Consider the following 26,494-nt stretch of genomic DNA (forward strand, 5'->3'; position numbering starts at 1 on the left):
AACTTGGACTTGGTCTTCAGGGCTTGGAGCATGGTAGAGGAGGCTGGTTTCAGCTCCTGCACACTTAAACTCTGCTCCTGGGTCCAGTCAGACCCAGCAGTCCTGTGTCTGGCTGTGTGTCCCCCTTCTCCCCCTGCTCCTACAGGAGGTTGTGGCTAAAGCTGGGGAAGGGCTGACACAACCAACTGTCCCCTGGCCAGCTCGGGGCAGTGGGGTTGCAGCCCCGTCCCTGGCCAGGTCGGGCAGAGGTGGTGCTGTGGGATGGGCTCACGCTGCGTAGGTGTCCGGCAGAGAACACTTTTACTGCTGATGTTGGGGATTAGCGGCTTTCGGGACTCCGCTCTGTGGTTTAATTTCGTAAGCAGTAAGGAAAGGGCGGGGGAATCTGTCACATAAGTGCAGAGATACAACTAGAAACCACCTCCTGTGCTGTAAGATGCGTCTGTTTAGGAATCGTCAGTATGGTTCCTGGTCTGCTCATGGCCAGGTTAAACAGCTAACAAGAAGAGTCAATACGGGGAGCTGCAGAGCAAACAGGCTCTGTCTCTTGCTGGAGACTCTCTGGGGTTACTGTGCTGCAAACAGAACAATACACAGACACATGATTGCTGGGCTCAGGCACCCACAATGAACAGCCAATGCATCATACTGGGCAGGAGGCCATAGACCAAAGTTTATAAAGCTTTATTAAACATTTTGAACAGCTGTGCAATGAACAAACAATACTCTGGAAGTTTCACAACCTCATAGCTCCAACTTCCTGGGGACAGCAACAGCCACTTCTGCTGCTCTCCACCACCAGACTGAAGTCAAGACAAGCAGATGGCAAAGAGGAGGGAAGCCTTTGAAGTTGAGACAGTGTTTTGTGTTAACCTCTAGCAAACGAACCCCTGTCCCAGGCTGGGCTCCCCAAGAGCTGTGGCTGCAGTGTAATGTGTGGAGCTCTGCACAGCTGTGGCTGTAGGACTGATTCCCCCACCCCCCAGGCTTCTTGACACCCCTTGCCAGGGGAGCTGGAGATCCCAGGCACCCCTTGAGCCTCTCCCATTCTCCAGTCAGTAGCACCAGCACCTCTGGTCACCCCCGGCCCAAAAACACTATCACAGAAAATGGCTGAAGCATTTAGGGCTTCCAGCCATGCCTCCACCTCAGGACCCTCTCCTGCCCTGCCCACACCCAGCCTTTTGGACTAGCGTGAGATTTGTAGGGTGAGGTTCACAACCCCACATCTTGCAGCATACTGGTTCTTCATCCCAACAGTCAACACCTTGGTAAACCCTGGAAATCTAAGAGGGGAAGAGACAGTCTCCACTACTTGTGAGGCTTTATAAAAGCAGCAGCATAACTGAGGCTTTCAGGCTGTGATCTTGGAGTGTAAGTCGTTCAGAAAGCACTTCGGCAGTGCACGCATCTCTTTGGCAGGCTGAGCAGGAGGAGGTGACTCAACTGCCTCTGGCTCCAGCAGCTTTTGGCCAAGTGCATCTGTGAGCTGCTGAGCTTGCCCTTGATCAGCAAGGTGGGAAGGCTGGCTCCCCACGATGAGAAAGATGGAGAGAATCTTGTAGCTACTCGAGCAGAATCAGCAGGCCGAGAGCCCTGAGTTAGACCAGCGTGGCCTAATGCAGACAAGTGGGTGACACACAACTCCACCACCGTGCGACAGCTGGGCAGGGGCCAGCAGCTCGGTCCTCCACCAGTTCTGTTAGGAGGGCTGGTGTCTGATCCCGGTGATACGGGAAGGAGAAAAAAAGATTTCTGCTTCCAAAAAAGCAGGTGGTGCTGCCAGAGTTCACACAGTAAACAAGTCGAATTTCAGAGGCAGTGGGAGGAATTTACCACTCCAGTTCACACACAGTTACAGGAAACAGGCTGGTTTTACTCAGTCACATGCCTAACACTCCCTCCCTCCTCCCTAGCCCGCCCCCTTTTTAAAAGCAAAACGAGCCCTCAGCAGTCCAGAAGATTATTCTTTTCTAGGTGCCCACTATACTGGGATCGTGAGCTGACTCTGGCAACTGGGATCCTGTGCAGTGATACAAGAAGCAGTTCCCCCAGCAGCTGTAGCAGATGAGGAACAGAGCTGCCAGGAAGACCAAGGCACAAATCGTGCAAGGCTTCCGTTCCAGGAGGAAACTCAGCAGGTAGAAGCCCATGAACATGGAGTGGCTGAACCACAGCGCTGGGTTGAGGGGCTTGGGTATGAGCAGGACAGGCAGCAGCCACTGCAGGCAGTACATGGTGGCCGCTGGCTGGGGCCTGGTGGCAGCAGCGATCAGACAGGATCCAGAGCAGGTTCCAGCAGCTCCTTGGGTGGGCTCTTCTGTAGAGAGGGCGAAAATTCAGACTGTTAGAGAAACACAGCAAAAAAAGTCAACAGGCCTTCTCATACAGCTTCATCTACTCTCAAGCATTGTGGGCTGATGCTTGAACTCCTAATATTAAATTCCGGTGTGTCCCAGAGCTGGTGGAAAGTTTCCTGCATCCTGAACCACCCAGCTAGGGACAGGATTATCTCTTGCTGGTGTAGAAGTGTATCCCTTGTGCACTGTTTCTGTTAGTCTGGGTAAAAGCGTGAGTTGTGAGACCCTTTTCTTGAATACAGTGCAGTAATAGAAAGGTAGAGTGGGAAATGGAACAGCAAATGAACTGCTGCAACCTTCCCTACACACAGATTTATCCAAGACCATCCGAAGACTTGGGCACTGGTATAAAGAAATGCAACAGATGGGTAAACTATGAGGTACTGCAAAGAAGTGTTAGGGCAAGAATTGTCTCGGAAGCATTAAGTGCACAAACTGCTTCCTCCCCAGGCACCAGACACATTATAAAGCCTTTCAGTGGGACAGCATAAAATTCAAGCTGTACATGTAGCTACCCAGGAATGCCCCAGCAGTGTCCACGCTGCAAAACAAAGGGGAGGGCAGTCCCTGCTTATGGGATTCATAATCCTTGCCAATCAGCTGAAGTCAGATAAGACAAAGTATGTGAACAGATCAAAGAGGGAACAGTCTCAAAATGGCAATTTTCGTAAGTGCTCTCAACACAGGATTTCCTCACTTGGATTATTATAAAACCCTGTGAAAACAGTGAGCTTTAAGGGCTTCTCTAACCAGGGAAGGCAGCACGCTGCAAGCTCAGAAAACACGCTTCTACCTTTAGCAACCACATCAACTACACTAAGCATATGGGGCTTTTTCTTTCTAAGCAGTACAAACATCCTCATCTAAGAATTTCAGATGTTTTTTGAAAATAATAAATGCCTTATAGGGGTTTTTACAGAGCCAGAACTGTTAAAAGGGGACAGAAGAATGGAGTTTAGCAGCCTGGGGTGGCAACAGCAGGTCATGCTAGAAGATACCAGTATTGTTGGGAGCCTGGTCAGAGCAGCTTCTTGCAGCAATCCTGTTAGCTGAAAACACTCAACCGAGCAGCGCTCTGTCAGAGGATGGAGGGCTGAGCAGAGGCTGTCAGGATTACACTGGGGGTGGGAAGGTTAGTAGGATGAAAGAGTGAGAAGGTAAACAAACAGCACATTCCGCTGACTCCTGTTGGCAGGAGAAAGGATTTCCTGGAGAAGGGAGAGTGAGGGACTGCAGGGAAAAGCCAAGAGAAAACCACACATGGTTCTCTTCCAAAAAAACTACTGAGGTCAGACTTGTCTTACAGCTCTGTGAGCTTGTGGGTACCAACCGGCTCTGTCAGAAGCAGGGAGCGTGCTGCCGTGCCCTGCGCTGAGCAGCACGATCTGCCTTAATGTTGGAGGGAATGCAAGCCAAGATCTCCACCAGAGCAAAGAGATTAAGAGTATTTGGGGAAAGTCTGTTGTGCTGGCGCTCCTGCAAGAGAGTGGCCTCCAGCAGAGAGGGCAGCTGGGGTTCAATTAGTAAAACTAAGCTGCAGTTAGGCAGCCAAAGAATAAGGAAGAAGTTATTTTATGTTGCAATGTGGATAAAGTCAAGTGAAAGGAATAAAACTCCTGATGTTAGTACTGTTTCATGCAGCTCATTCAAATTTTTAAGAGCAAGTCTAGTCCCAAGCCTGCTTTGCCCATCTATAAACTGGAAATAAGGATTACTTATTTCATAACAAAACATGCTGCCTGCTACCCTTTGTGAATCACTTGGATGTTTCTGGAGTAAAAGTACTGCAGAAGTTGCAGATGCCATGGGGTTTTTTTTCCAAGTGGAAGAACAGAGATAAAAGATTTAACAACAAAGATTTGAACAGAAAGGTAATTAAACCCTACCACCCAACTCTTTAGTCCAGACTGCAGTGACTACAACTTTGTACCAAATAGATGCAGCCACCTTAATTCTCCTGAAATGCTCCTTCCTTGAAGTTTCCCACAGTCTTTCTCTCCCAAGCTCTGCGCAGTACAAACCACTGCAAACACATCATGTCCTACTTGTGTGAGATCCAGCCCTGAAGTCACATCAGCTTGACTTCTGCAGCTGGACATGTGCTGTAGTCTTTGGGTCACTTGTTCTTGAAGCTTTAGCTTAAAATGCCCACAGACAATTGCTTTGGGCTTTCTGTCGCTAAAGAAACAGATAAAAACCAACCTAAGATGATGGGTTTGTCAGAAGAGCACAAGGCTGGAACCAAGCTCTAGAATCTTCCAGGACTGATGTTATGTATCTCTTGGCTTAAATTAGACTGTGTGCTGCTATTGAGCCTTTGGCCCCCAACTTTACAACTGACTACAGTTATAGAGTATAATTCTAATTAATGATCTGTCTACATTTCACCCATTTTTAAATATAGATACTTCCTGCAAGAGCCATTTGCTTAAAGCAATCAATGCAACCACTCTGCAGAAAAAAGCACTATTTAATAGTGCTTATTTTAACTACGAAGTTTCAATGACAATGCCCTTCAAACAGCAGACCTCTTGGACTTGCAGCAAGTGCAGATGCTCAGTCAGTCAGCCTTGTATCTGTAGTCAGTTTGCTCATGTGTTCATGTGCCCCTTCACTATCCACTAATTAAAGGCTGAAAACCTTTTGTCTGCTGTATCCCACAGCTGATCCCAGATAAAGTACCTATGACTTGGGACTTCTGCAGCTCTGTCTTCCTCAGGGACTTTCCACTAGTGATACATGTACTTGGCCCTAGCTTTTCACTGGAGATTCCTTTATAGAGCTGGCAATGAGTCCAAGTGCTCTTTCCATGTTACCAAGCAAAAAAGAAACAGCATCTCCTGCTATCAGCTCTGCTGAGCAGGGAACAGGGACTCCCCTTGGTGCCCAGGACAGGCAGTCCCTTCTCAAAGCCACAACAGTATTCAGTTTTGCTAGATTCTCAAGCAAGGTGAAACCTGCAAACAAGACATTCCCACCCTGTTTTCTTTGTCCCCTCCTCAAGATCCAAGCTACAGATTACCACGTCCCAGGGCAAACAACCACCTGTCGCCCAACAGTACTTCTGCCAACTCCCAGTTTCACAACCACATCCTGCTTTTCCTCAACCAGTTGCTCTTGTTCTCCCCTGCCTGACTCATCTCCTTCCCCAGCCAGCCTGCTGTCCTGCCACCCTGCAGGACATGCTCCTGCTCCAGTCATCTGACTTGGCAGCCACTCGTGTTTACCAGATGTTCCTTTTCACTGCACCGCCGCTGCCTCCTCTTGCTCCTCTGCAGCTCACGGAGCTGCCTGAACTCGCTTCAGACCCCTCGGCAGCAGCGAGCAGGCGATATTCCCGCTCCTCTCCCCGCGGTCAGCACTGCACAGCTCCATCTGATCTCCCTGTGCTGCCAGAACCACCTCCCTGCCAGTTCCTGCAGGCAGAGGAGCAGCCCGGAGAGGTTCCCTGCACACCTCATAAGCAAACACCAGCACTCCACATGCTCATTAATTGGCATCCATCATGTTCACAGCCCTTCCGTCATCTTCCAAGACTATTCAAAACCAGCAGGTCCCACTGGTGTGTGTTTGCTGGGAGGATTTGCAAATTCCAGCGCGAGGGTAGCGTCACACCTTTACGGCCAGAAACAAAACTATGACAAGTCAAAAGTGAGTAGCACAGCTCAAGTCTGTAGTGCTCTGCGATGGATCAGTTACATTTTTAGAATAAATCCATCTGAGTCAGCAAGCTGGTCCTTGATGTTCTACAAGCCAGTTCAGCAATTAAGAGGCTGAGAGGTGTTCCAACACTGTAGGCTTTATACATGGTTTTATCAGTATGCTGACACCAAGTCTGTACCTTTCTCAAGAATGTCTTAATTCCTTAACAGCCCATTTACCCTGACAGGGGAGAATAATCAGCCAGCTTTCACTAATCACTTAAAAGGTAAGCTTGTTCAGACCTTACTAAGGCAGCTATTAAGCCAGTACTGTCTGCAAGGAACTTCCCCAGCAGATGCTATAGAAACAGTCACTTAAAGGTATGCAATAAAAGATAATGCTTTTATTGGGAGGTGGCAGTGCCAATCTCCCCTTTTCCCAGAAGCCGAAGTTTCTGTTGTCTAGATAAAAATCTCTCAAGTTGCACAGTGCACATAAACTTAAGAGATGTCAGGGTCTTGCACTGAGTTTCTTACCTATAAGGTTCACCTGTAGTAGAGTTTGCATAAAATCGTGTAAATCAAAAACCCTGTCACAGCCACGGAACTTGAACTGCTGTGTGTGGGCAGTGCTTCATGCTGCCAGCGTGGGTTCAAAACTGCCTCTCAAGTACCAAGTAGCACCCAAAACAGCTGCTAAAAATTATAATATCCAAAGCATGGGGGGCAGGGAAGAAGTGAAAGACCTATCAAGCGATGAGCTGATGAGTTTGAGTTCAGCTAAGAAAAGCAACAGCAGACCAGCTTTTAGGTACCAACCCTTTCTCTGGAAAAAAAAAACAAGAACCATAACTGTTCAACTTCTAAGGCCTATTTGCAATATCAGGGTTTTAACCTTCTTCAGGGTTCTTTTTTTGGCCTTGCCGTTACTTTTTCAAAGCTTTATCTGCTGGTATGACTCAGCTGGAAGAAGTGAGTCTTCAATTTTTGGCAAAGGCTTTGCCTCAGTCTTTGATAAGTTTGTGCCTTGAACACTTGATGCAGGCTCAGCAATGGTGCAATATAATTGCGAACAGTTTCCAAAAGAGCCACAAATCCTTGACTAACCAAGCCTTGGGGTTACTAAGCATTCTGATTTCTCAAGCTAGAGACAAACCAAAGCAATTAATTTCATGAAGAGCAGAGGCTCTCTGTTGAGCCACTTGTTTCATCACTTCCATAGCTGTTCTCTGAGCTTCATTACTGACTGGGGGATTAATTAGCCTGTGTCCAGAAGTAGTGCAGTTCACATACAACAACAGGGTGAGTAAACCCCCACCTGTGAGCAGGACAGCAGCAGAATGATCTGCATTTCTCTGCACAGTAAATCACAGGAGGAGAACCTTAAGTCAGCTCTGTGGTGGGAAGAAATGTCAACACCAACAGTTGTCATCTGATGTATTGCTACTTTTGTTTGTACTTATTTATTAATTCTCAGTGCTCTTCATTCCTGCCCTCTGCCTTTGTTTAACTGCCAAAGATGGTGAATTCCAGGCCCACTTCAAGTTCCCTGAAAAACATAATTACCTTTAGTTTTGTTTTGGATCATTTCTCTACCTTTTGTGACTTCAACAGGCTTCAGCACTCTGAATGCAGCCTGCTAAAGGCCAGTTTTCTGTGTGCCAGGTAAAGAGCAGCAAAGATGCAGTATTGGCAGGGGGCTCTGGGCAGTTATGACACATAGGCTGGAAGGGCAGAGGTTACTCCACTGTGACAGTATTTGCAAGATCAGTACAGGGGTAATGAAGTGTAGGAGTTTGATGTGCTGCAGACTGCATTTGAGAGCTTTGTTTTTCATCTTCTCTTGCACTTGTATGTTCAGGATGTAACGAGCAATGTTTGTACAGCAGAACAGCTGCAAAGGGAGGTGAGGAGCTGGCTCAGCGTGCCCGGGGGGTCGCAGGGCAGAGAGCACCGGGAGCGCTGTGTTCTCTGCCGGACTGAAGGATGTCAGGGTTGTGCTGCTGTGGGGAGTAATGGGCCAGGGTTTGCTTTGGGAAGGTGCACAGTGACCTGCGAGATGTGCCTGACCCTGAGGTTAGAGGTACAGAGGAGAGGAAAAGGAGTTTTTTGGGGGAAGTAGACGGTGCTGTTTCCATCTCAGGTTGGCGATAACCTATGTTATGGTGCTCCCGGTGGGCTGGACCCGGTTCCCTGTGACCAGCGCACCGGGACCCGCTCCAAGCGCCTCCTGCAGCCCCCAAACCCCTCGAACCGTCACCCCCGACGGAGCCGCCCGTGCCCGCCTGCAGCGCCCAGGCCGCGCCTCGATGGCTCCGCTCCCCCCGCCGCCGGCCCGCAGGCAGGCTGGGCCCCGGCCCGCTCCGCTCCCCGCCCTCGGCCCGTACTCACGGCGCGGTGCCGCCGCCTCACGCCGCCATCCCGGGGCCGCCTCCGCCGCGGGCCCGTCCGCGCCCCGAGGAGCGAAGGATCGCCCGCGCTCGGACCGGCCGCGGGGCCGCCCCCGCCTGCGCGCCCCGACAGGGCGCCGCCGCCCGCCAGGACCCCGCCGCGCCTGCCCGCCGTCCGCCTGTCCCGGGCACGGCCCGGCCCGGCCCCGCCGCGCAGCAGCTCCGCCGCGGGGCCGCGCTCCGGTGGCGGCGGCCGGGCTGGAAGGGGTAGGGGGAGCGGGGGAAAACGCCCGTCTGTCAGGCGGCGCCGCGGGCAGCCCCGCGCGGCGGGCACTGCGCCTGCGCGGCGGGGAGGTGGCGCGCGTGCGCCTGGTGGTGTTTTGGGCGTTTAAAAGATAATTTTATTATTATTTTTATTATTTTAAGTACCGTTTGCGCACTACTCATGCTGCTCGCAAGCCGGTTTGGCACAGCGTTGCACGGGCGGTGCTCGCACGCCGTTGCAGGCGGTTTGCACACTGTGACCCGCCGGTTGTACAGATGTTTGCAGCTGTTCGGGTGCCGCTCCGCACGGCGCTGTTCGCCTGCCTTCTTGCGTGTCGCAGGGCACTGCCTTGTTTGCATGCAGCTTGCACGATTTTCTGCTGGGCTGTCTGCTTTTTTGCATGCTTTACATGCGGTTGCACGCTCTTTGCAGGCTTTTCTTTGCGTGCGGTTGGCACGTATCCTTGCACACTCTTTGTGCTATTCACACGCGGTGCTTGCACCGTGTGACACGTTGAGTCTGTGCTTTCTTGCATTCCATTGCACTCTATTTCTGGGCTTGCTTGCACGCTGCTCCCTTGTCACCCACGGCAGGGCACTTGTGTTGCTGACTGAGCCCCAAGGGGCCCCGGTTTTCGGTGCTGCAGTGGGGTGTGCACCTGCAGCCCTGTGCACCACCCTTTGTGCATTCCCTGGTGCTGCCTCTCACACTTAGAGCAGAGGTGCTGCCATGGCCTTTCCCCTTAAACACTTTTGTTTTCCAGTCGCTTGCCGGCAGCCCTCTGGCTGTCAGTGGGCTGGCAGCAAAGCCCAGGCTGCTGCGAGCACTCCAGCTCCAGCCCCTCTCTCTGCAGACACCTGTCAGCAGGTGACCAGTGCCCAGCTCCGGTGGGGATCCTAAAGAGACCATATAGGGAAGGGAGAGAAATAGTCTAGGGAAAAAAAAAAAAACTCTCAAACATTAAGATTTTGGGATTTCCCAGCTGTTTAAAAACATGCAGCCATGGCTGCAGGGCCACCCACATTTCCCACAGGGTTTTCCGCTTGGCTGGCTCATGTATTTGATGTTTGTGATAAGAGTGACTCCCTCAATGACCAGGCGGGTGTGAATCCAGCCCAGGATGGTTTCCCTCCTGCTCTGCCATTATTCTGGGCTGACCTCTTTACGGGCTGGTGGCAGCTCCGGCTGGTCCCCGGCTGCCCTCATCATGCTCAGCACAGGGACCTTTTTCCCTGCACAAATGACGGTCGAGTTTGCAGTGGTGCTGTGTTACTTGCGCTGTTTTGGGCTGGTCTGGCTTGTAGCACCAGCTGCACCCATGGGTGCTGGCCTGGGGGTCTCTGCTGGATCCCACCGAATGCCTGCAGCATGGAGGCTTTGCTAGGAGGACATGGCCGCTCTGAGCTGCTCCAGCACATGCTGATGGCTGCAGAATTTATCCTGGACCCAACTTGAGGTCTTCAAATCCTTTTGCAAGCTGGAATGTGGACCATTACACCTGAGACTCCTGGCTGCCTCTCCCTGCCCCTGCGCAGCTGTGGGAGCTGCACACTCGCTTGGGTTTTGTTTGGCTGCAGTTCTGGCTTTCTGTAAATTCCGTCTTGAACTTGAAGCCTGGCTGGCGGAGCTGCAGCAGCTGTCCTGCGGCTGTGAGCAGCCTGAGCTCCCAGCCCTGTGGCGTCCTTCTCCGCAAGCAGGGACAGAGCGATTGTCCCAAACTCACGTATTACTGTCTCAGCAGCTCTGCAGGCTGCATGGAGCCATCCAGTGGAGTGGATGGGGAAGGGAAAGGTAATCCCAGGCCAGCGGGAACAGATCGCTCTGTGCAGGGCAGGAGGCAACATGGTTTTTATGGCCTTTCTGCTAAAGCAGAAACTTTTAGAGGACTTTTGGCTGTGCTTTGCTTTGATTCTGGGGAATATTTCTTCTAATGATTTCCTTGTGTTTTGTTTAGCTGCTTGTAGGCTTGACCTGTGGGGTCAAGGTGAAACCAACCAGGAGCAGCACAAATGTACAAAACAGCTTGTTTACTTCCAGCATCGTTCCCAGCACATAAGTTACCCCTCTCACAAACAGAAGTCTTACACCTTTCCCAACCCCACAGCAGTGCAGTTCAGTAGTCAATGGACTTAGAGCCGTTTCCCATGTTAATGATGGAAGCAACGTCTCAGCTTTTTGGATCCTGAAGAGAGATCCAGGCAGCAAAACACAGCAAGCTGCTTCCAGCAAAGACAAGAGGCAGCAGCACTCTGCTCTCTGGCTGCCCTGGTTTCTCTCAGAGTGGGGGCACCCCCCGGAATTTGCGGATGACGTTGGCCAGCCGCTTGGCCAGCCCAGCCCGGCTCGGCTCTTCCACGTGGAACGTTCTGGTCAGCAGGTTGTAGAAGGAGCCGTAGCAGACGGCCACCACAGTGCAGGTCAGGCAGATGACATTATAGGGCATGCTGAAGTCTGGCGTTGGCAAGTTGACCAGCAGCGGCTCCGTGTACAGGCGCACAAAATAGCTGGAGCCATCAGAGGAAGGAAACCTGGAGAGCAGAAGCAGAAAAAGGAGTGTCAGCCCGCACAGGACTGCTGCTTCGTGCTCACCAGGATGATGGCTGTGGGATGGCCCTGCTTCCCAGTGCTGGGACACTCACAGCGAGGTGAAAAGAGGGCTCTGCTCCACATCCATGTCCTTCATTGCAATGACGCTGGGCACCAGGGCACTGAGCACAGATGAACTAAGGAGACAAAGAACAAAGCATCAGTCCTGCCAGCAAAGAGACGACAAGAATTCTTCCCATCCCCGGAGACCTGGGCAGCAAGTCCTACATGAGGTCCAGAAGGGGACAAGCAGCTGGGGTTATGCCGTTACCTGACGTAAAAGCCGTGATTGGGGTCAGGCGGGTACTCTGTCCATTTCAGTAAGGCCCTCTCAAACTGGATTGTGATCTTGGTGACAGAGTTGGCTGGCAGCTGGATCAGCATTTCCAAGAGGTGAGGCCGTCTCCGGTCCTGGGCTGGCTGGTAGTGGATGTAACCTAACCCCAAAAACATGTGTCAGTGGCACCGTGGGGACCTTGTCCAATCTCATGTTGCCTGGACATCTCCCAGGGGGTGGGGGCTCCTGTTTCCACTGTCCTGGGAGAGGTTTTCTGGGCAAGTGGAGATGCACAGGTAGCAAAAAGCAGGTGTTAAAGCTAAATCTGGCTGGTCTTTAGAGCAGATGACCTATGAAAGTCAGGTGTTCGTACAGACAGGTACAAATGCAAAATAAGACTCAGTCCTGAGTTTTAAAATGAGCCTCCTTTACTACAAAAATCAATGCACTTTAGTTTAGACCCTTGTTGGATTGTGAAACACTGTCCATGTGCCTCTCATTACTGAAGGCTAGGAAAACATCCTAAAATGTTTTGTTTCCCAGTCCAGTTTCCCAGTGATCACTGGAGTCTGAGGGAGGGACTAATCCATCTCTGGAATTTGCTGGTGTGCCAAGAGAACTGGCAGGCATGTGCTCCCAGGAGGGTTTACTTACTTGGCTTGTTTTCCTTCCCCTTGGTGATGATAGTCAGAGTGTGCACGTAGAGCCGCAGATACCAGGGTACAGTCTCCAGCAGGACGACAGGGAAAGCCCGGTACGGGTGGGTGTTGTAGACGAGAGTGCTGATCTCCCCGGTCTGCAGCCCGTATCCACTCACATAGCGGTGAGCGTGGAGTATGGGGACTGGCAGTTCCGCTGCGAGAGAGAGAAAAGGACCCAGGAATGGGGGGCGATGCCAGGTGAGTTTTAGGCCTGGAGCCCTGGGCACGTGGAGTGAAGTTCTGGTCACTCACAGCTCTCTTGGGGCCGCTTCCACTTCAGCTGCACATTGAGGCTGCGGGATGTATTGAAGAGTGAGGGGCTCAGCAAGTCATAGACAGCATAGGTTCTCTTGTCTCCCTGGACAACAGCTTCAAGTACAGATGTCGGAGGGGGGGTCACTTCCAGTAACTCCTTTTCCTGAGAAAGCAAACGGATCATGCAAGGAAAAGTGCCCCTTGAAGTAAGTGGCAGCACTGGGCAAAGCTCCTCCAGCTGGCCCTGAGCTTTCCCACCCAACAGCCAGCTCAGCACCTTTAGTAACACCACCACGCTCATCCCCACAGCCCTGCTCAGAGGAAGGAAAGCCCCTCCCGTTGTTAGCATCAGAGGGCTCCAGGAGGGCTCGGCCACACAAGGGGTGGAGGTGAGGGTGTTTCAGAGCCAAAGTGGCTGAACTGAGGGAGCAGGGAGTCTCCTCTGGTCTGTGAGCATTACCTTGTTCTTAGGGGAGATGTCAACGTAGACTTTGCTCTCTGATGCTAGAGGACACGCGTCAGTAAGTGTGCGAGAGAACATCTTAAAGAGGGACCAGTCTGCAGGAAGCAAAGTCAGTGTCAGGCAGAGTGAAGTGCCGCAGGCTGAGGGCATGCAAGGAGCACAGCGCGGTGCTTCCGAACTCACCTTTCTTTCCTTGGCCGCTGGAAAAGGTGTCAAAGACCACGGTGAGGGTCTGTCTGAGCTCCCAGGACACAGCCAGGCAGGAGGCATCCTGGACAGGAGAGAGAGGCAGCTCTGATCACACCTTCTGGAGGGACAGGACACCAGGAGAGAGCTGGAACTCCACCACGACTGCAGGAATCCCTTCAGGATGCAGGTGAGACCAGAGAAGCAGGACAACAGCTGTGTTAGACACAGCGAACCCACCGCAGGGGAGGTGGGCAAACCAGTGTGTCACCTTGCAGTGTCACAAGAAGGCTCTGTATTTTCTCTTTGGATGTTAAAGGAGGGAGCCCCAAGACTCACGCTTACCCTGCAGACAGGGCGGATGTGCACGGCCTGCGAGTGGTAGCTGCTGTGGAACAAGCGCTCAGCCTTCAGCAGCACAGCAAGCCCAGCCTGTGGGGAAAGAGAATAAGACATTCAGCGCCAGGTCTGTTCTCTGCTCCCACTGAGAGAAAGGCCTTGACGAGACTTCCCACCGCACGCTCCCACGTTGCTGCTGGGAACACGGCTCCATCAGGAGCGGCCCAACAAAGCCGCAGGACTCCCTGTTACCTTTGAGCCACACGGTAGCAGCTTCTTCCAAGGAGTGAGGTTCTCTGTGCAGACGACCTCGCGGGGCAGGACGGCGTATCGCAGGAGATGGTGATCTGTCCCTGGGCAGGGAGGTAGAGGGTCACCAAGCTGGTACTGCTACAGGCACGAGAGCAGAAGCAGATCTGTTCCACCCCACCTCTCAATATGGCCAAAATGCCACAAGCTCAATTAGGAAAAGATCACGCTCTGTTCAGAGTGATTTGGAATGAATAGGTAAGGTATATTCTAGCAGACTTTTTTCTTGAGTGCCTTAAATCCTCTAGTCTTTGCTGTATCGTAAAATACTTTTCAGAGAGATGGACACAAAGGCCTGGAAGCATCTGCCACGTACTGCTTGTGGCCTTCCTCTGTTCAAATCCAAACCTCATTCATATGGAGAGGAAATGCTTCCAAGAGGAGGTTAACAGTCCCTGTTGTACACACCCAGAACCTGCGCCCAGGCTCCCTGCAGCAGCACAGGGCAGAACTAGAGCTGGAGACAAGAGTGAGAGGGCGGAGCTGGCAACCGAGCGCATGCCGGGCTCACCGTTAGCTAAGCCCAGGGGTCTGAAGGATGCTGTTGGAGTGACTGTGTTGGTTGAGTCAATGAAGTTCAGAGAAGCACAGAAGATTCCCGAGAGGATGTTACTCAGTTCTTTCCAGGCTTTGTCAACACTGTGTGAGAACAGATACCAGTGATTACTCGGCAGCTTAAATCCTCAGGACAACAAGAGTTAAGTCAGTAACATTTAATAAACACACCGGGGTGACCACACTGCCTTTCAGAAGCTGCAAGGAACGTGCAGGCACAGGCTGCTGGTCATGGACTCTCCAGCTCTCTTGGTATTTATTCTGACACATGAGATCTGCGGGACATTCAGCGCAGGGGCAGCCCCTCAGCTGGCAGAGCTTCGCACAGCCAGGGAGCCAGCGGTGGGTGCAGCTGGGATGGGAGGAGAGAGGCTGGGTGGGCTGGGAGCACACGGGCCGTGATGTGCAGCGTATGGGGAAGGCGCTGAGAGACCTAAAGCAGCACCTTGGTGCAGCTGTGAAGGCTGACCCGACCAGCAGAACTGCAACAGGCAGGGAGGAGAAAGCTCTGTGAGCACACACAGAGCTGCTGTGGCTCGAACAGGGGCTGTGTGCTCAGGGAGGTTGTGACAGGGACTGGGTGGGAGTCAGTGGAAATGAGTCACAGATTAGAGGTCAAGATATAACCCTGTTGTATCAGTGCAGCAAGGGGTTTGTCATCACAGAGCCCATAAGGGAACTGCTTGTTCCTTTAGTGAATAAGGGTTTGTCCTCAGCACCACGTCCTGCCCTGTGCACTGAGTTCTATGTTCTATGTTCTGCTTTTCCTTAGAGCTGCTCTTGGGGGTTGCAAACTCTTTAATCCAGCAGACACTTTCCAATGCAGGAGGCCCCTGCACACCACACATGGTGGCTGCCTCCTGTGAGAACAGCAACAGCTCCCAGAGAGAGGACCCCGGGGGACAGATCCATGTCTGAGGTACCTACTCGGTGACAGTGGGCTGGAACCAGACCCAGAGCTCAGCGCCAGCAGGTGCTTGCAGGGGCGGCTGCCCCCAGGTCCGGGTGCGCCAGAAGCCCTGGGTGAGGGCGAGGTGCAGCTCCCGCACTCCCAGCGCTGCCACCAGCCGCCCCAGCGCCTTCGGGAAGAGCCTGTAGTGAGAGACTGCAGGCGGTGTTAGCCCCTGCCCTGCCCATCCCCTCCATGCCACACCAGGGCCTGGCCACACGTGACATCATTCTCTGGGGCTGCCCCTGCTTGCATCACCGCACTGAGCCCCCTTGTGTGATGTCACCGCAGCCCCCGTGGCCTCACCCTGTTGTCATCACCACTTAGAATGAACCCTGTCTGCAACTGCTTACCCAAAGATAAGTAAATCCTTCCAGTTTTAGGTCAGCCTGACAAAGATAAGGGTGACCTGCAGAACACCCTATCAGAGAGGGTGACCTTGCAGCTTTGGACATTTTGAAGCCTACACAATTAGTTGCATCTTGCTTTAGCACATGAAGTGTCCTTTAGCTGAATGTTGATCGTTACATGCTAAAATGATTATGTAATGCAATCTGCAAATGTGTAACCAATCGGCTCCTTAGGTTTTACTGTAGCGATGAGATTTTTGTATAGAATGGCTGTTACTTTCTGGCATGCTGGCTTTATTCCAGCATCCAGACTTGTGTAACTCTGTGATAAACAATAGAGAATCATTGAATCATTTCAATTGGAAGATCAAGATAATTGAGTCCAGCCATAACCTAACTCAGGCACTAACCCACGTCCCTAAGAACCTCGACTAAAAGCCTTTTAAACCCCTCCAGGGATGGTGACTCCACCGATCCCCTGGGCAGTCTGTTCCAATGCCTGACAACCCTTTCCATGAATAATTTTTTCCTGATATCCCATCTGAACCTTCTCTGGCGCAACCTGATGACGTTTCCTCTCATCCTATCGCTTGGTCCCTGGGAGCAGAGCCCGACCCCCCAGCTCCAACCTCCGCTCGGGCAGCTGCAGAGCGATCGGAACTCCCCTCAGCTGCCTTCTCATCCTCTGTGTGCTAAATCTGCTCATGTGTGTGCACACCGGGTAAAGAACACTAGGTTTGGGACAACAGCGCTGCCGTCACTCGCCCCGCTGACGTCATGCCGTACCACATAACGTCATCACGCCGAGAGAGAGCTCCGCCCCCTGCCCCAGCCAATCGTGGCCCGCCCTGCGCCCGGCCCCGCCCCGCCCTACCGGCTCCCCGCTGCAGGTCGGCGTCCCATCGCGTCCGGAACTGGAAGGTGGCGGCCACGTCTCCGGCGGGGAGCGGGCTTAGCAGCAGCTCCTCCCGCAGCGCGTCCCGGCCCGTGTCCGCCCGCCCGGGCCCCGCCGCCAGCAGCACCAGCAGCGCCGCGGCCGCCAGCATCCCGCTGCCCCACCGCCCACTTCCGCTTCCGGCCCCGCCGGCCAATGGCGGCCGCTTCCGGGGTTGCCATGGAGACGTGACGCCGTAGCCCCTGCCCGGCCTGGCCCGGGGGGCTTTCCTTCCGCAGGAGGTGCGAGCCGGCCGGGGAGGCGCTGCCAGGAGCAGCCTTGGAGCCTGGCGCCTGCTCCGGTCCAGGGAGGGCAAGCGCCTGCCCGGCTGTGCCTGCGCCCGGAAGCAGCCTCGGAGCGAGGGTGACCGTTTCGTCGGGCGCTCTCCGAGGGTTCCCTCCTCCCGGTTTTCAGAACTGGGGAGGCTCTTGTGCGGCTTGAGCTTGGCTGGTTCACTGCGAGGCTTCGGCGTGTCCGAGGACTCCACACGGACTGTGCCTGTCGCTGGGGTGGCTTCCTCTTCTCAGCTCCTGCCGCTGATGGTTGCTGCCCCTCTCCCCTTGGCGTCTCCTTTCTGCAGGGCAGTGTCTATCTGTGGGTGCAGAGCACCCCGCTTCTACTGGCCACCAGCCCAGGGCCACCCCAGGAGGACACAAACTGCAGCGCTGCGGAGGACAGACCAGTGGAGCTCACACCACCTCCCACTGTGGCCAGTGGTTCACGGATAACTGGGTCACTCCAGGCAGTCTCATGATGGGTTGGCTGATGCAGGAGGGGGTGCAGCAGGGTCTGGACACCCCCTGGGAAGCAGCCGGGATGCAGAGCGTTCCCTGACTCGCTTATCTGCCAGGCTTCTTTCCTTGTTGGGATGTGCTGATGCAGCCCGAGCAGGGACAGCGCTTTCCTGGCCTGCAGCCACTGACAGTCGCCTGAGTCCCTGGTTGGCTTTGTGCCTGACTCCTCCCACTCTATCCTGCAGGGAGCAAGTGTAGTGCACTGCGAAGTGGCTTCATTTTGATGGCTCTTCCTTTGCTCCTCTAAAGCAGCCTCCAGCTACCATTGTGCTGTGCTGGGGGAGCCACAGCTGCTGGTGCTGCATGTGCTGATGTTCTCCACTCAGCCGATTTCCATGGGAAATCTCCCTAGATATTTGTGGTGAGTAGTTACAGCCCTGCTTGTGTCCGTACTGCAGCAGCTGGCTCTCTCCCAGAGGTAGCACCTGCTATACCAACAGCTGCCCTTCTCCCCGAGCTCCATGCTGTTTGATCCCACTCTGGATGCAGGACCCGTCCCTGTGCTGGAGCTGGGTTTCATTTGCTCCTGCGCTGTGCCCTTAGCACACAGACTTTACACGGCTTCTCCTCCTGCAGCCCCCACCAAACCCTCACCCCCAGCGCTGGTTTCTCCCAAGAACACACACGCCCACTGCTCGTTTAGACCGGAGTGTTATTTCTCTGTATAGTTAAATGCTTGTCTGGACAGGACCCTTGTCAGTAGGATGGGGGAGCTGGGATCCCAAGGGGTGCCTTTCTGGGAATGATGGGGCTGTGGAATGCTGAGCATTTCAGGGGAGTGAAGCAGGGAGTGTTAGCAGCAAAGCCTGAAGAGTTAATATTGGGAGCCTACAATACCCCTTTCGTTCTTCCTTGGCTGCCAGGAAAACCTGTGGAGGAAGAGGAAGGGAAAACCCCCTCTCCCCGCCTGCAGGGCAGCAGTCCGGGATGGGGTTTACTGGGTGCCAGCAGCTTTCCTTCCTCGGGGCTGGCAGGTCCATATGGAGGAGGCTGGGAGCAGGGCAGAGCTGGCTGCTAGCTTCTTGCCACCTGCTTTTTGGGACTGTCCTCCTGCAGGTCCTCCTCATCCGACTGCACCACAGGGGTCTCAGCCCCCTCCTCACTGGTGTCCAGGCTGTTCGGATCCGTGGAAACGGAGGACGTGGAGGAAATGCGTGACTTGCTCTCCACTGTGTTGGGCACTTTCAGGGTGATTTCCTCTGGGTGCTGGCTGGCATCTGCCCCTGGAGGAGAGCGTGGTAAGAGAAAGAAAAAGACTTCTGGAGGTTTATTGCTTTCCTGGCTGTTCCCCACCTCACACCGCCGGCTTGGCTCTGGGCAGCCCCGCACATTCCTTCCCCGTTTTTGGCAGCGGAGCCTTCTCTGTTTCATGTGAAACACAGCTTGCAGCCATGCTGCATGAGGCCGTTGGCTGCAGCAGGCAAGGAGACGTTTGGCTTGGTTTTGGTGAAACACTACAGCACGTGTGCGTGGGGAGGAAGGTGCTGGCACTCTGGGCTTTCCCTGTGGGACCCAAGCCCAGCTCCCTGGGGTCTGGCTGGGCAGCGGAGGGGTCCCACAGCCTTCCTGCTCGGTACAGTGAGCTCTGCAGCATGATGGGGACCTGGGAAATCGTGACAAGACACTGGCTGCTCCAGAGGAGTTTCAGGACAAGAGAATTAGCCCCACAGACTCTGGAAAGTGCCTGGGTTCCACCCTCGTCTTCTGTGTAAGGTATTTGCAAGGGTATGAACCTCTGGGCTGTGGAGGAGGATACTGGCATGGACCAGCCCAGAGTGAGGTCCCTCCAGCCTCACAGGCCCCAGCACCAAGTGTCTGTCTTTGTACAGGGGTGTGTGGATCTGCACGCAGGGTGGCCAGGGCTGAGGAACAAGTCAGAGTGGGCACTGAGGACAGGGAGGGCTCTCAGCCTGGCCAGCAAAAGGCTCAGACTGCACATACCTGGCCCAGCAACGCTGCTCTCCTCTGTCCCACAGCCCAGAAACACGTCCTGGTCTGACAGGTCCATCATGTCCATCTGCTCCAGCATGTCCACGTTCACCTCCATGGAGGAAATGCTGCCTAAGGGCGCTGCAGAGACAGAGGCCAGTGAGAAGGTGAGTGCTGGTTCAGGCAAAGGGCACTGCCAGCCCTGTGCAGGCAGCACCCCGAGGAGGGAACCAGCCTTGCCATGGCGAACTGAATTCTACTGGCTGGTAAGAGGCCCCCAGGAAAACGACGTTTCCCTAAAACATCCTTCTGGAAGCACCCGCTGCCTCACTGCAGGCCTTGTCCCTGTCCCAAACAGCTGTTTTGATGACCCTGTCTGAAGCCGGTGACTCTGCAGGGTGCCAGCCTGGGTACCCGTGTGCAGTGACTTCAGTTAAGTGGTGTGAGTAATGCACAGCACACCCACATGCAGCACGTGTGGTCCTGTCTCAGCACAGGACATGCATGTTCCCAGCTGCCTTTAGACTGGGGATGTCCCACTGACCCCCATGACATTGTTCCCTGAACACCCCCAGCCCCATGCTGGTGCCCACAGCACTTACGTCTCCGATGCTCTATCTGCAGGTGAGACATAGGGAAGAAGTAATCCACGTCATGCTGGAAAACCTCTTCAAAGAACTTCTGCCGGTCCCGTAGTTTCAGCTGCTGCTGCTGCATCTGCTCTGCATCCAGGCCCCGCTGAGGCTGCTCCATGTCAGCTGGGGAGAAAGGCGAGGAGGGTCAGACAAGGCAAGGCTGTCTGAGCTCTTCTGCCTGTCCCAGCTCACGCGGTACAGCCATGCTTTACCAGCACACATTGATTGAGTCACTGTGAATAGATGTTAAATGCCGTAATGGCAGCATCACTTGTTGTGCTGGAGCCTCAGATCTCACTTCTGAGGCATAGGACAGCGAGGAGCTGGGAGCTCATATGCTATGCTTGTGACTGCTGAACTGAATTATCAAGGAGGGAAAGGGTGTTATGAGATCAGCCACAGTTTGCACATGTTCAAGTTTCAGTTTCCTTGCTATAAAACAGAGGGCTGTCTGTGAACACTAACAAGTAGGGGAAACTCCCAGTGACAAGAACTGGCGTTAGTGCTCCAGGCTTTCTGGGCTCAGTGACGCGTAAGGAATAAAAGGCACCAGCAACCCTGTCACCCCTGCACACGTGCACCCCTGTGGCCACCAGCATTATAAATACAGCCGCACCCACGCTGGCAGGCTCCCCCGTTCACCTCCCGTGCTCACACAGCCAGCTTGGCTTCTGCCTGCACAAACATTTTCATTCCTGTCATTCCTCCCGCAGTTCAGCACTGGTGCCTGTGTCCCCAGCTCGCACGGAGGGAGTGATGAGAGCCCTCAGGCTGGTGCTGAAGGAGCTTGTTGCTGCATCCCTGGACCTGGTACCTCCCTTTCAGGTTGGGTACCCACACCTGCAAGGACCCAAATGGCACAGAGGGGCCGTGCCTGGTGGCCCTGGCTGTTCCCAAGCTGGTGTTTGACCTCAGCCATTCCATATTTCCTCTCTTCTGCCCTTGGCCCAACCAGCACAAGGAAAATGTGATTACTGGAGCAGGCAGCGCAGTAACCACGGAAACCAAACAAACATCCTCTGCTCCGCCTGAGCGAGGCCCAAACCCTCTGCTCCTCCAGGCTGGGGAGGAGGGAACGGAGCAGCAGCATCCCTACCCTGTCTGGCAGGGGCGGGGGCGAGGACAGCAGGGGGGCTGGTGTCACCGGTATGTACCAGATTAGGGCCCAAACAGGGGAGAGGTGGTGGGCCTGGTGAGATGTCCTGGAGATCGATGTCACATCTTCCTGAGAGCCCTTCTAGGGCTCCTCTGCACCCCGCTTCTGGGGCATCCTTCAGCTAAACCCCATAGTCTGCAGGCACCTGCCCCAGGAAGCCAGGTTGTGCCTGGAGCACAATGTGGGGATGCACCATGACTCAGGGGCAGTCACCCTGCGCTATCTGGAAGAGGCTCTGGTCCTTTTCTGGCTGCTCAGCGTCTTTCTGCGATGCCCAGGGCAGTGATCCTGACTGCCTGAAGGGACCTCAGTCTTGTTATGTCTGACCTGAGCACTGGGCGCCTGCTCTGGTGCAGAGGCTTGGCATGCTGAGCAGTGGATGCATCGTGCTGGTGAAGCTTTCCTCACAAAGCTGAGCAGTGGCTGCAGCCCTGTGCCGCTGGGGTAAGGTAAAAACCTCCTGCCTCCCCTGTGCTTGCTGCAAAAGAGAACAGAGCCAGGGACAAAGAGCGGGTGACCAGGGCACTGATTATGGAGCTGGCTCTGTTTCAGCAGCTGGAGCAAGCCCTGTGTTGTCTGTCCAAGGCAGAGCTCTTCCTCCCAGCCCAGCTGTGCCAAATCCACAGCAAACTGCTGCGGTTCACTATGCCAAGGAGAGGCCATCAGGCTCCAGCCGTAGGGAGGCTGGGGTCAGGACAGAGGATGCGCTGGCTCCCAGATTTGGGGTGACAGACCGGCTCTCCCTGTGGCATCTTACCAAAGGGACCCCAGTATGGAGGTAAGGATGAGAGTCTCAAAATCCTTCTGCAGTGCAAATATAAAATAAACCTTGAGCATGGCCGATCTGTGCTGTTAATGCACGTGACCGATACTCACGGTGAGGGTGCTTGTAGCAGCATTCCTGTGGGCGCTGGAATTTCTCTTGCAGGAGAAATTAGCAGGACCTGTTCATGAACTTGTTTTCGAGCTCTCACCAGGGAGTGAGGCAGGAGCACTGAGATCCCATTATGTACAGAATGCCGGCAGCGGGAGATGGCAGCTGGGCTGTTCTCGACCCTGCCTGACCCGTGACCGCGGTGAGAGCCGGGGACGGAGCCTTCCCCCCCTCCCGGGGCTCTTCCGGGCCCCGGGGGGAGCAAACAGCCCTGCTAGTGTAGCTGCCTCTCAGCAGCCCTCCCCGGGGACATAAAGGAGAGCGGTGTTCCCTGGCGCGGCCCTTCCCCATGTGACGGCCGGTCACACTCCCCGGCTGTCAGTCGCGGGGATTGTCTCATCCGGTTGGCATGTTCCCACCGCGGGACACGTTTGCACACACAATGCGGCCCCTGTGCACCGTGGGGGATCTGTCGGTACCTGCTGGTGGCCTGGCTTTTATTACTATTGTCATGGTTATTACTACAGCCCACTCAGCCAAGGGGCTGAAGCCTTATCAGCATTCAGAGCCAGGCTCTTCCCCGCTGGCTGAACCGCCCAGCGCGGCAGCAACGGCACGGAGCGCCCCGCTGCCTTCAAATCCTTCCGGCTCTCATGCCTTGTTAGCCAGTGGAGCTTGCAGAGGAACGGGGGCCAAATGCTGCTGCAGAGTTTGGGCAGGCAGGATCCACCCCCAGGAGATGCAGGCAGGGATTTCATTCTCGCCTGCTCCCTGGGCAGCTGCCCACGGGCGGGCTCTGGGTGAGGACACTGGCCCCGCTGGTCCCTCTGCCCTGCCAGGGCACACCGAGGAGACAGCCCCACATGGTGTGGGCTCATGGCCACCCGCGGTGGGGTGAGTCGTGGGAGGGCTGGCTGCGAAGTAAACCACTGTGAGCCCTCCCATCCACACCCTCGCTGAAGCTGTCCAGGAGAGGAGCAATTCCTGGGGTGCAGTTAGCACAGGGTGAGGGCCAGATGGGCTTGAGGGTGCTGGGAACACCAGCTCAGGGTGTTCTCTGACCCAGCATCCGGGCCAGGAGCAGAGTATGGTTCAATTATCTGGCTGTGTTTCCACTGGGAGGGGAAGTGTTTTTCATTCCTCCTTGGCCCGCAGGATCCCAGTACAACCCCCCTTCTGACCCTGTGAATAGGAGGGGTGTATCTGAGGAGTGGGAGAAGGCTTGTTAGTGAAGGCACAAGACCAGGAGAGGATGGGGACAGCCTTTTCTTGAGGCCATGGTCCTGGAATACCTTGCAGAGATTTCAAGAGATTTAAAGGAAAAAAAAAAAAAAAGGGCTGTGGCAAAGGACAGGGGATGATGGGGAAGTGAACAGTTTAATCGAGGGGTGACTCCAAGCATGGCCTAGTTCCCAGCCAGATTTTGCCTTTCTCCCTGCACTTTCCCAGAGCCAAATCCCCTCGCCCTGCTCCTCCAAGAGAGGCCCAGGACACCCCACCACTGCCCAGGTTGCTGTCTGTGCCTTGTGCTCCCTGTGCTGCAAAGAAATGAGACAGGGGAAGATGCAGCTCCTCAGCTGCCACAGCATCTTCCAGGAGGCCCTGCAGAGATCACAAGCCTTTCCCTGTCACCCTGCCCCAGCCAAACCACTGTGGGACAAGGGTCAATCGCAAGGGTTTTCAGCTCCTTTAGCCTTGGGAGAAGAAGCTGGTATGGAGAGCAGGGAATGCCCTGGAGAATCAGGCTGTGCAGAGACAGGGTGCCTGGACACACCAGCCGCCTGAGTGCGAATTCCCCACACGGTCTTTTCTCAATCTGCACGTCTGACCTCGTCTTGCAGCACAGCAAAAAATAACCGTGGCCCTGGTGAGAGGAAATGCACTACGCGAGTGTGAGGGAGGCAGTGGTTTTGGCTGGGAAAAGCACCGGGGGAGGAACTAGAGAGGGAGGACATGGCACCTTGTAACCCTTCTCTGGTGCCGCGGTTTCAGCGCCTGCACTCCTCCGAGCCATCTCCAAATCCCCTGCGTCTCAGCACTAAAAATATCCCTGCCGCCCAGCGCTCCTTCCCCAGCAGAGGCTGTGTCATAAGACCCTGCTATTTACGGGGCCCTGCTTTCATTCCCGCAGAAAGAAGCGTGAGGACAAGAAAGGCAGGAGGGCAGCATGATGTGCCAGACCCAGGGTCAGATCCGTGGCAGGTCATCCCCCTCCAAGTCCCCTGTCACCCCGGCCACCGCTCACTGATGTGTTTGCTCTGCTCAGTCTCCTCTTCCCCGTGGGTGCGGGGATATCCGCACCTCCCGGGGAGCTTCAGGGCTCCGAGGGACACCAGTGCCACGCCGCGACAAGCCCAACAGGTCCCCGAGCTCAGCCGCTTCCCAGGCAGGTGCCACCCCCCCACCGAGCATCCTCATCCCCCGCTCGGAGCTTCCCGGGCTGCGCGGGGAGCGGTGCCGGCGCAGCAGGTTGGTGCAGCCGGGCGTCTGGGGGTGGAAGTGAGGGGATGGCTGCTTTGCCAGGGGCATCGGGTGGGTGTTTCGAGGGGGATGCGGACAGCCCGAGCCCCCAGGCGGTGCGGTGCCCCGCTCCCCTCCCGCCGAGCGCACCCCGCGGCCGGCACTTACCGGGCAGCCGCCGGCTGCGGCTCTGCGCCCCGGGCCCCGACATGCAGCTGCTGCCACCGGCTCGGGATGGGATGGGGCCGGGCCGGGCCGGCTCAGCGCGGGGCCGCCGCCCCCGCCGCCGCCGGCTGCCGCTCGCCCATGCCGTGCGCTGCGGGGCGGTGCTCGGCGCGGCGCGGGGCGGTGCCAGCGACACCGGCCCCGGGGCATCGCGGCGGCGGCGCCTACCGGCTGCTGCCCCCCGGGGCACCGGCCCGGGGCTGCTGGGGGCTGCCCGGCTGCGGGAGTGCTGCGGAGGGGGCTCTGCTCACCAGGGAGGGTCCCCATGCAGGGTGCGTGGCCCCCGTGGGGAACAGGGTCCCCGTGCATGGTTCTCGGTCCTCATGGAGGGTCTCTGCGTTCCGGGACACACAGAGAGTCCCCATGCAGGGACCCTGGTCCCCAGGGAGGGTCCCTGCAGAGGGTCCCCCCGCAAGCCGTCCCAGGCAGAGCTCTGTGCCCGCAGTGCCTGGCTGCAGGTGCGGCAGGAGCTCTGCCACGCGTGGCAGGGGTGGCAGGGTTCCCTGTGCCTGACCAGGGAGCACAATTACAATTCACACTTGATTTTTTTTTTCTTTTTTTCTCTAAATGCTCAGCTTACACGATCACACAGGAGAGCCGACAGCATGCTGTGTGGATGGGCCATGGGCTCCCTCCCCAGCTCCCCCCCTGCCTTCCAAGACCCCGATCCCCCAGCAGAACCCACTCTGGGGTGTTTTCTCCCACGTTCAGCCCTGCACAGTGGGGCTGCTCCTTGGCAGAGAAGTGGACTTGGCTGTTCGCCTCCTTCCTGTATCTCAGCAGGGTGAGTCAGTGCCTCGCCGTGCCCTGCGCCAGCTCTGCCCGCAGCCTGGTCACTGCCCAGCCGGGATACGGGGGAACCACTCAGCCCTTTTACTCTGGCTGAAAGGGAGTTTCCAGTGTCTGTGGCATGTCCCGCCTGCTCCGTTCTCAGTGTGTTTGTCTCGCTGGATGATTAAAGATAACTAGGTATATTGTTTGTGTCCCAGCTCTGTTTTGGCTACTGTTGCTTTGCTGTCCCCCCCCTCCGCCAAGCCTCTTGGGAGCTCCTGCTGCCGAAAACCAGCTTTGCGCTGGGAACCTGATGCCTGCACTCTGCGCACTTGCCCATAGCTGCTGGTTCCAGCTCACACGGTGATTACGAGGGATGAACTTTGTCCACATGAATGTTTGTCGGTATTCAAAATGCACCCTCAGTCCTGCTTGATGGTTTCCACCTGACTGGTACTGTGGCTGGGTGCTGGAAGGCTGAGAGAGCCAGGCTGGTGTAGCAAGATGGGGGTCACATTCTCTGAGGAGCCGCAGGAGCAAATCTCTGCTGGGTGCCTGCCAGCTCTGGCTTGCTCACAACTCCGTGTGGTCTGGCACAGCCTCTAGGCACTATCATCAGTTCACCACCATCCCTACTGCCCCCCTGCCTGCCCTGCCCTGCCAGTGGGGAGCCAAGGACGCAGAGCCCAGGAATTAGCTCAGGTCTCTGCTACGTGACATGTCTGTGTTGGCTGGCACTGGTTACTACTGCGAAGTGTGGAGACTGTTTCTGTCTCTCAGAGCACCCCAAGTTCCCTAGGCTTCACTGCAGCTGCCGTCCCCGCTGTGGGGACAGCATGTGTGGGTGCTGCCTGCGCAGACTGACACGCACCCAAGCCCCTCGCTGCTGTGGCCCCTCCACCCTGCCTTGCTGGGAAGGGGTTGGAAAAGCAGTGATATCATCGGCACGGAGCCTGACTCATCTCGGCTCTTCAGCACAAGCCGTGCCGCTCAGCGGCGCACCCTTTTTATTCCAATTAAACTAACACAGGCAAGCCAGCTCCACAGAATGATTTTTTTGCTCGTGGCCAAGCATGCCTGTCCCTGGCCA

The 26,494-nt window shown here is 55.4% G+C and overlaps 3 protein-coding genes across 3 annotated transcripts; all 3 read right to left on the reverse strand.

The window, feature by feature from the left end:
* Nucleotides 1-668: 668 nt before the first annotated feature.
* On the reverse strand, nucleotides 669-8,525 carry BLCAP (BLCAP apoptosis inducing factor). Its single transcript, XM_065850146.2, has 2 exons — nucleotides 8,393-8,525; nucleotides 669-2,320 (listed from the first exon to the last, which is right to left on the reverse strand). Exon 2 carries the CDS (start codon nucleotides 2,235-2,237, stop codon nucleotides 1,974-1,976), a length of 264 nt encoding a protein of 87 aa, XP_065706218.1. The 5' UTR covers nucleotides 2,238-2,320; nucleotides 8,393-8,525; the 3' UTR covers nucleotides 669-1,973.
* Nucleotides 8,526-10,668: 2,143 nt separating this feature from the next.
* Nucleotides 10,669-16,735, reverse strand: PIGT (phosphatidylinositol glycan anchor biosynthesis class T). Its single transcript, XM_065849772.2, has 12 exons — nucleotides 16,501-16,735; nucleotides 15,255-15,432; nucleotides 14,284-14,411; nucleotides 13,716-13,816; nucleotides 13,470-13,556; nucleotides 13,122-13,209; nucleotides 12,936-13,033; nucleotides 12,473-12,638; nucleotides 12,174-12,374; nucleotides 11,514-11,679; nucleotides 11,296-11,379; nucleotides 10,669-11,184 (listed from the first exon to the last, which is right to left on the reverse strand). Exons 1-12 carry the CDS (start codon nucleotides 16,670-16,672, stop codon nucleotides 10,932-10,934), a joined length of 1,722 nt encoding a protein of 573 aa, XP_065705844.1. The 5' UTR covers nucleotides 16,673-16,735; the 3' UTR covers nucleotides 10,669-10,931.
* Nucleotides 16,736-17,989: 1,254 nt separating this feature from the next.
* On the reverse strand, nucleotides 17,990-24,719 carry DBNDD2 (dysbindin domain containing 2). The gene is made up of 4 exons (XM_065849856.2): nucleotides 24,577-24,719; nucleotides 19,886-20,041; nucleotides 19,296-19,424; nucleotides 17,990-18,577 (listed from the first exon to the last, which is right to left on the reverse strand). The coding sequence occupies exons 1-4, from the start codon at nucleotides 24,617-24,619 to the stop codon at nucleotides 18,369-18,371; spliced, it is 537 nt and encodes a 178-aa protein (XP_065705928.1). The 5' UTR covers nucleotides 24,620-24,719; the 3' UTR covers nucleotides 17,990-18,368.
* Nucleotides 24,720-26,494: the final 1,775 nt, after the last annotated feature.

Source organism: Patagioenas fasciata, chromosome 16 (genome assembly GCF_037038585.1).
Source record: "Patagioenas fasciata isolate bPatFas1 chromosome 16, bPatFas1.hap1, whole genome shotgun sequence".
Taxonomy (NCBI): domain Eukaryota; kingdom Metazoa; phylum Chordata; class Aves; order Columbiformes; family Columbidae; genus Patagioenas; species Patagioenas fasciata.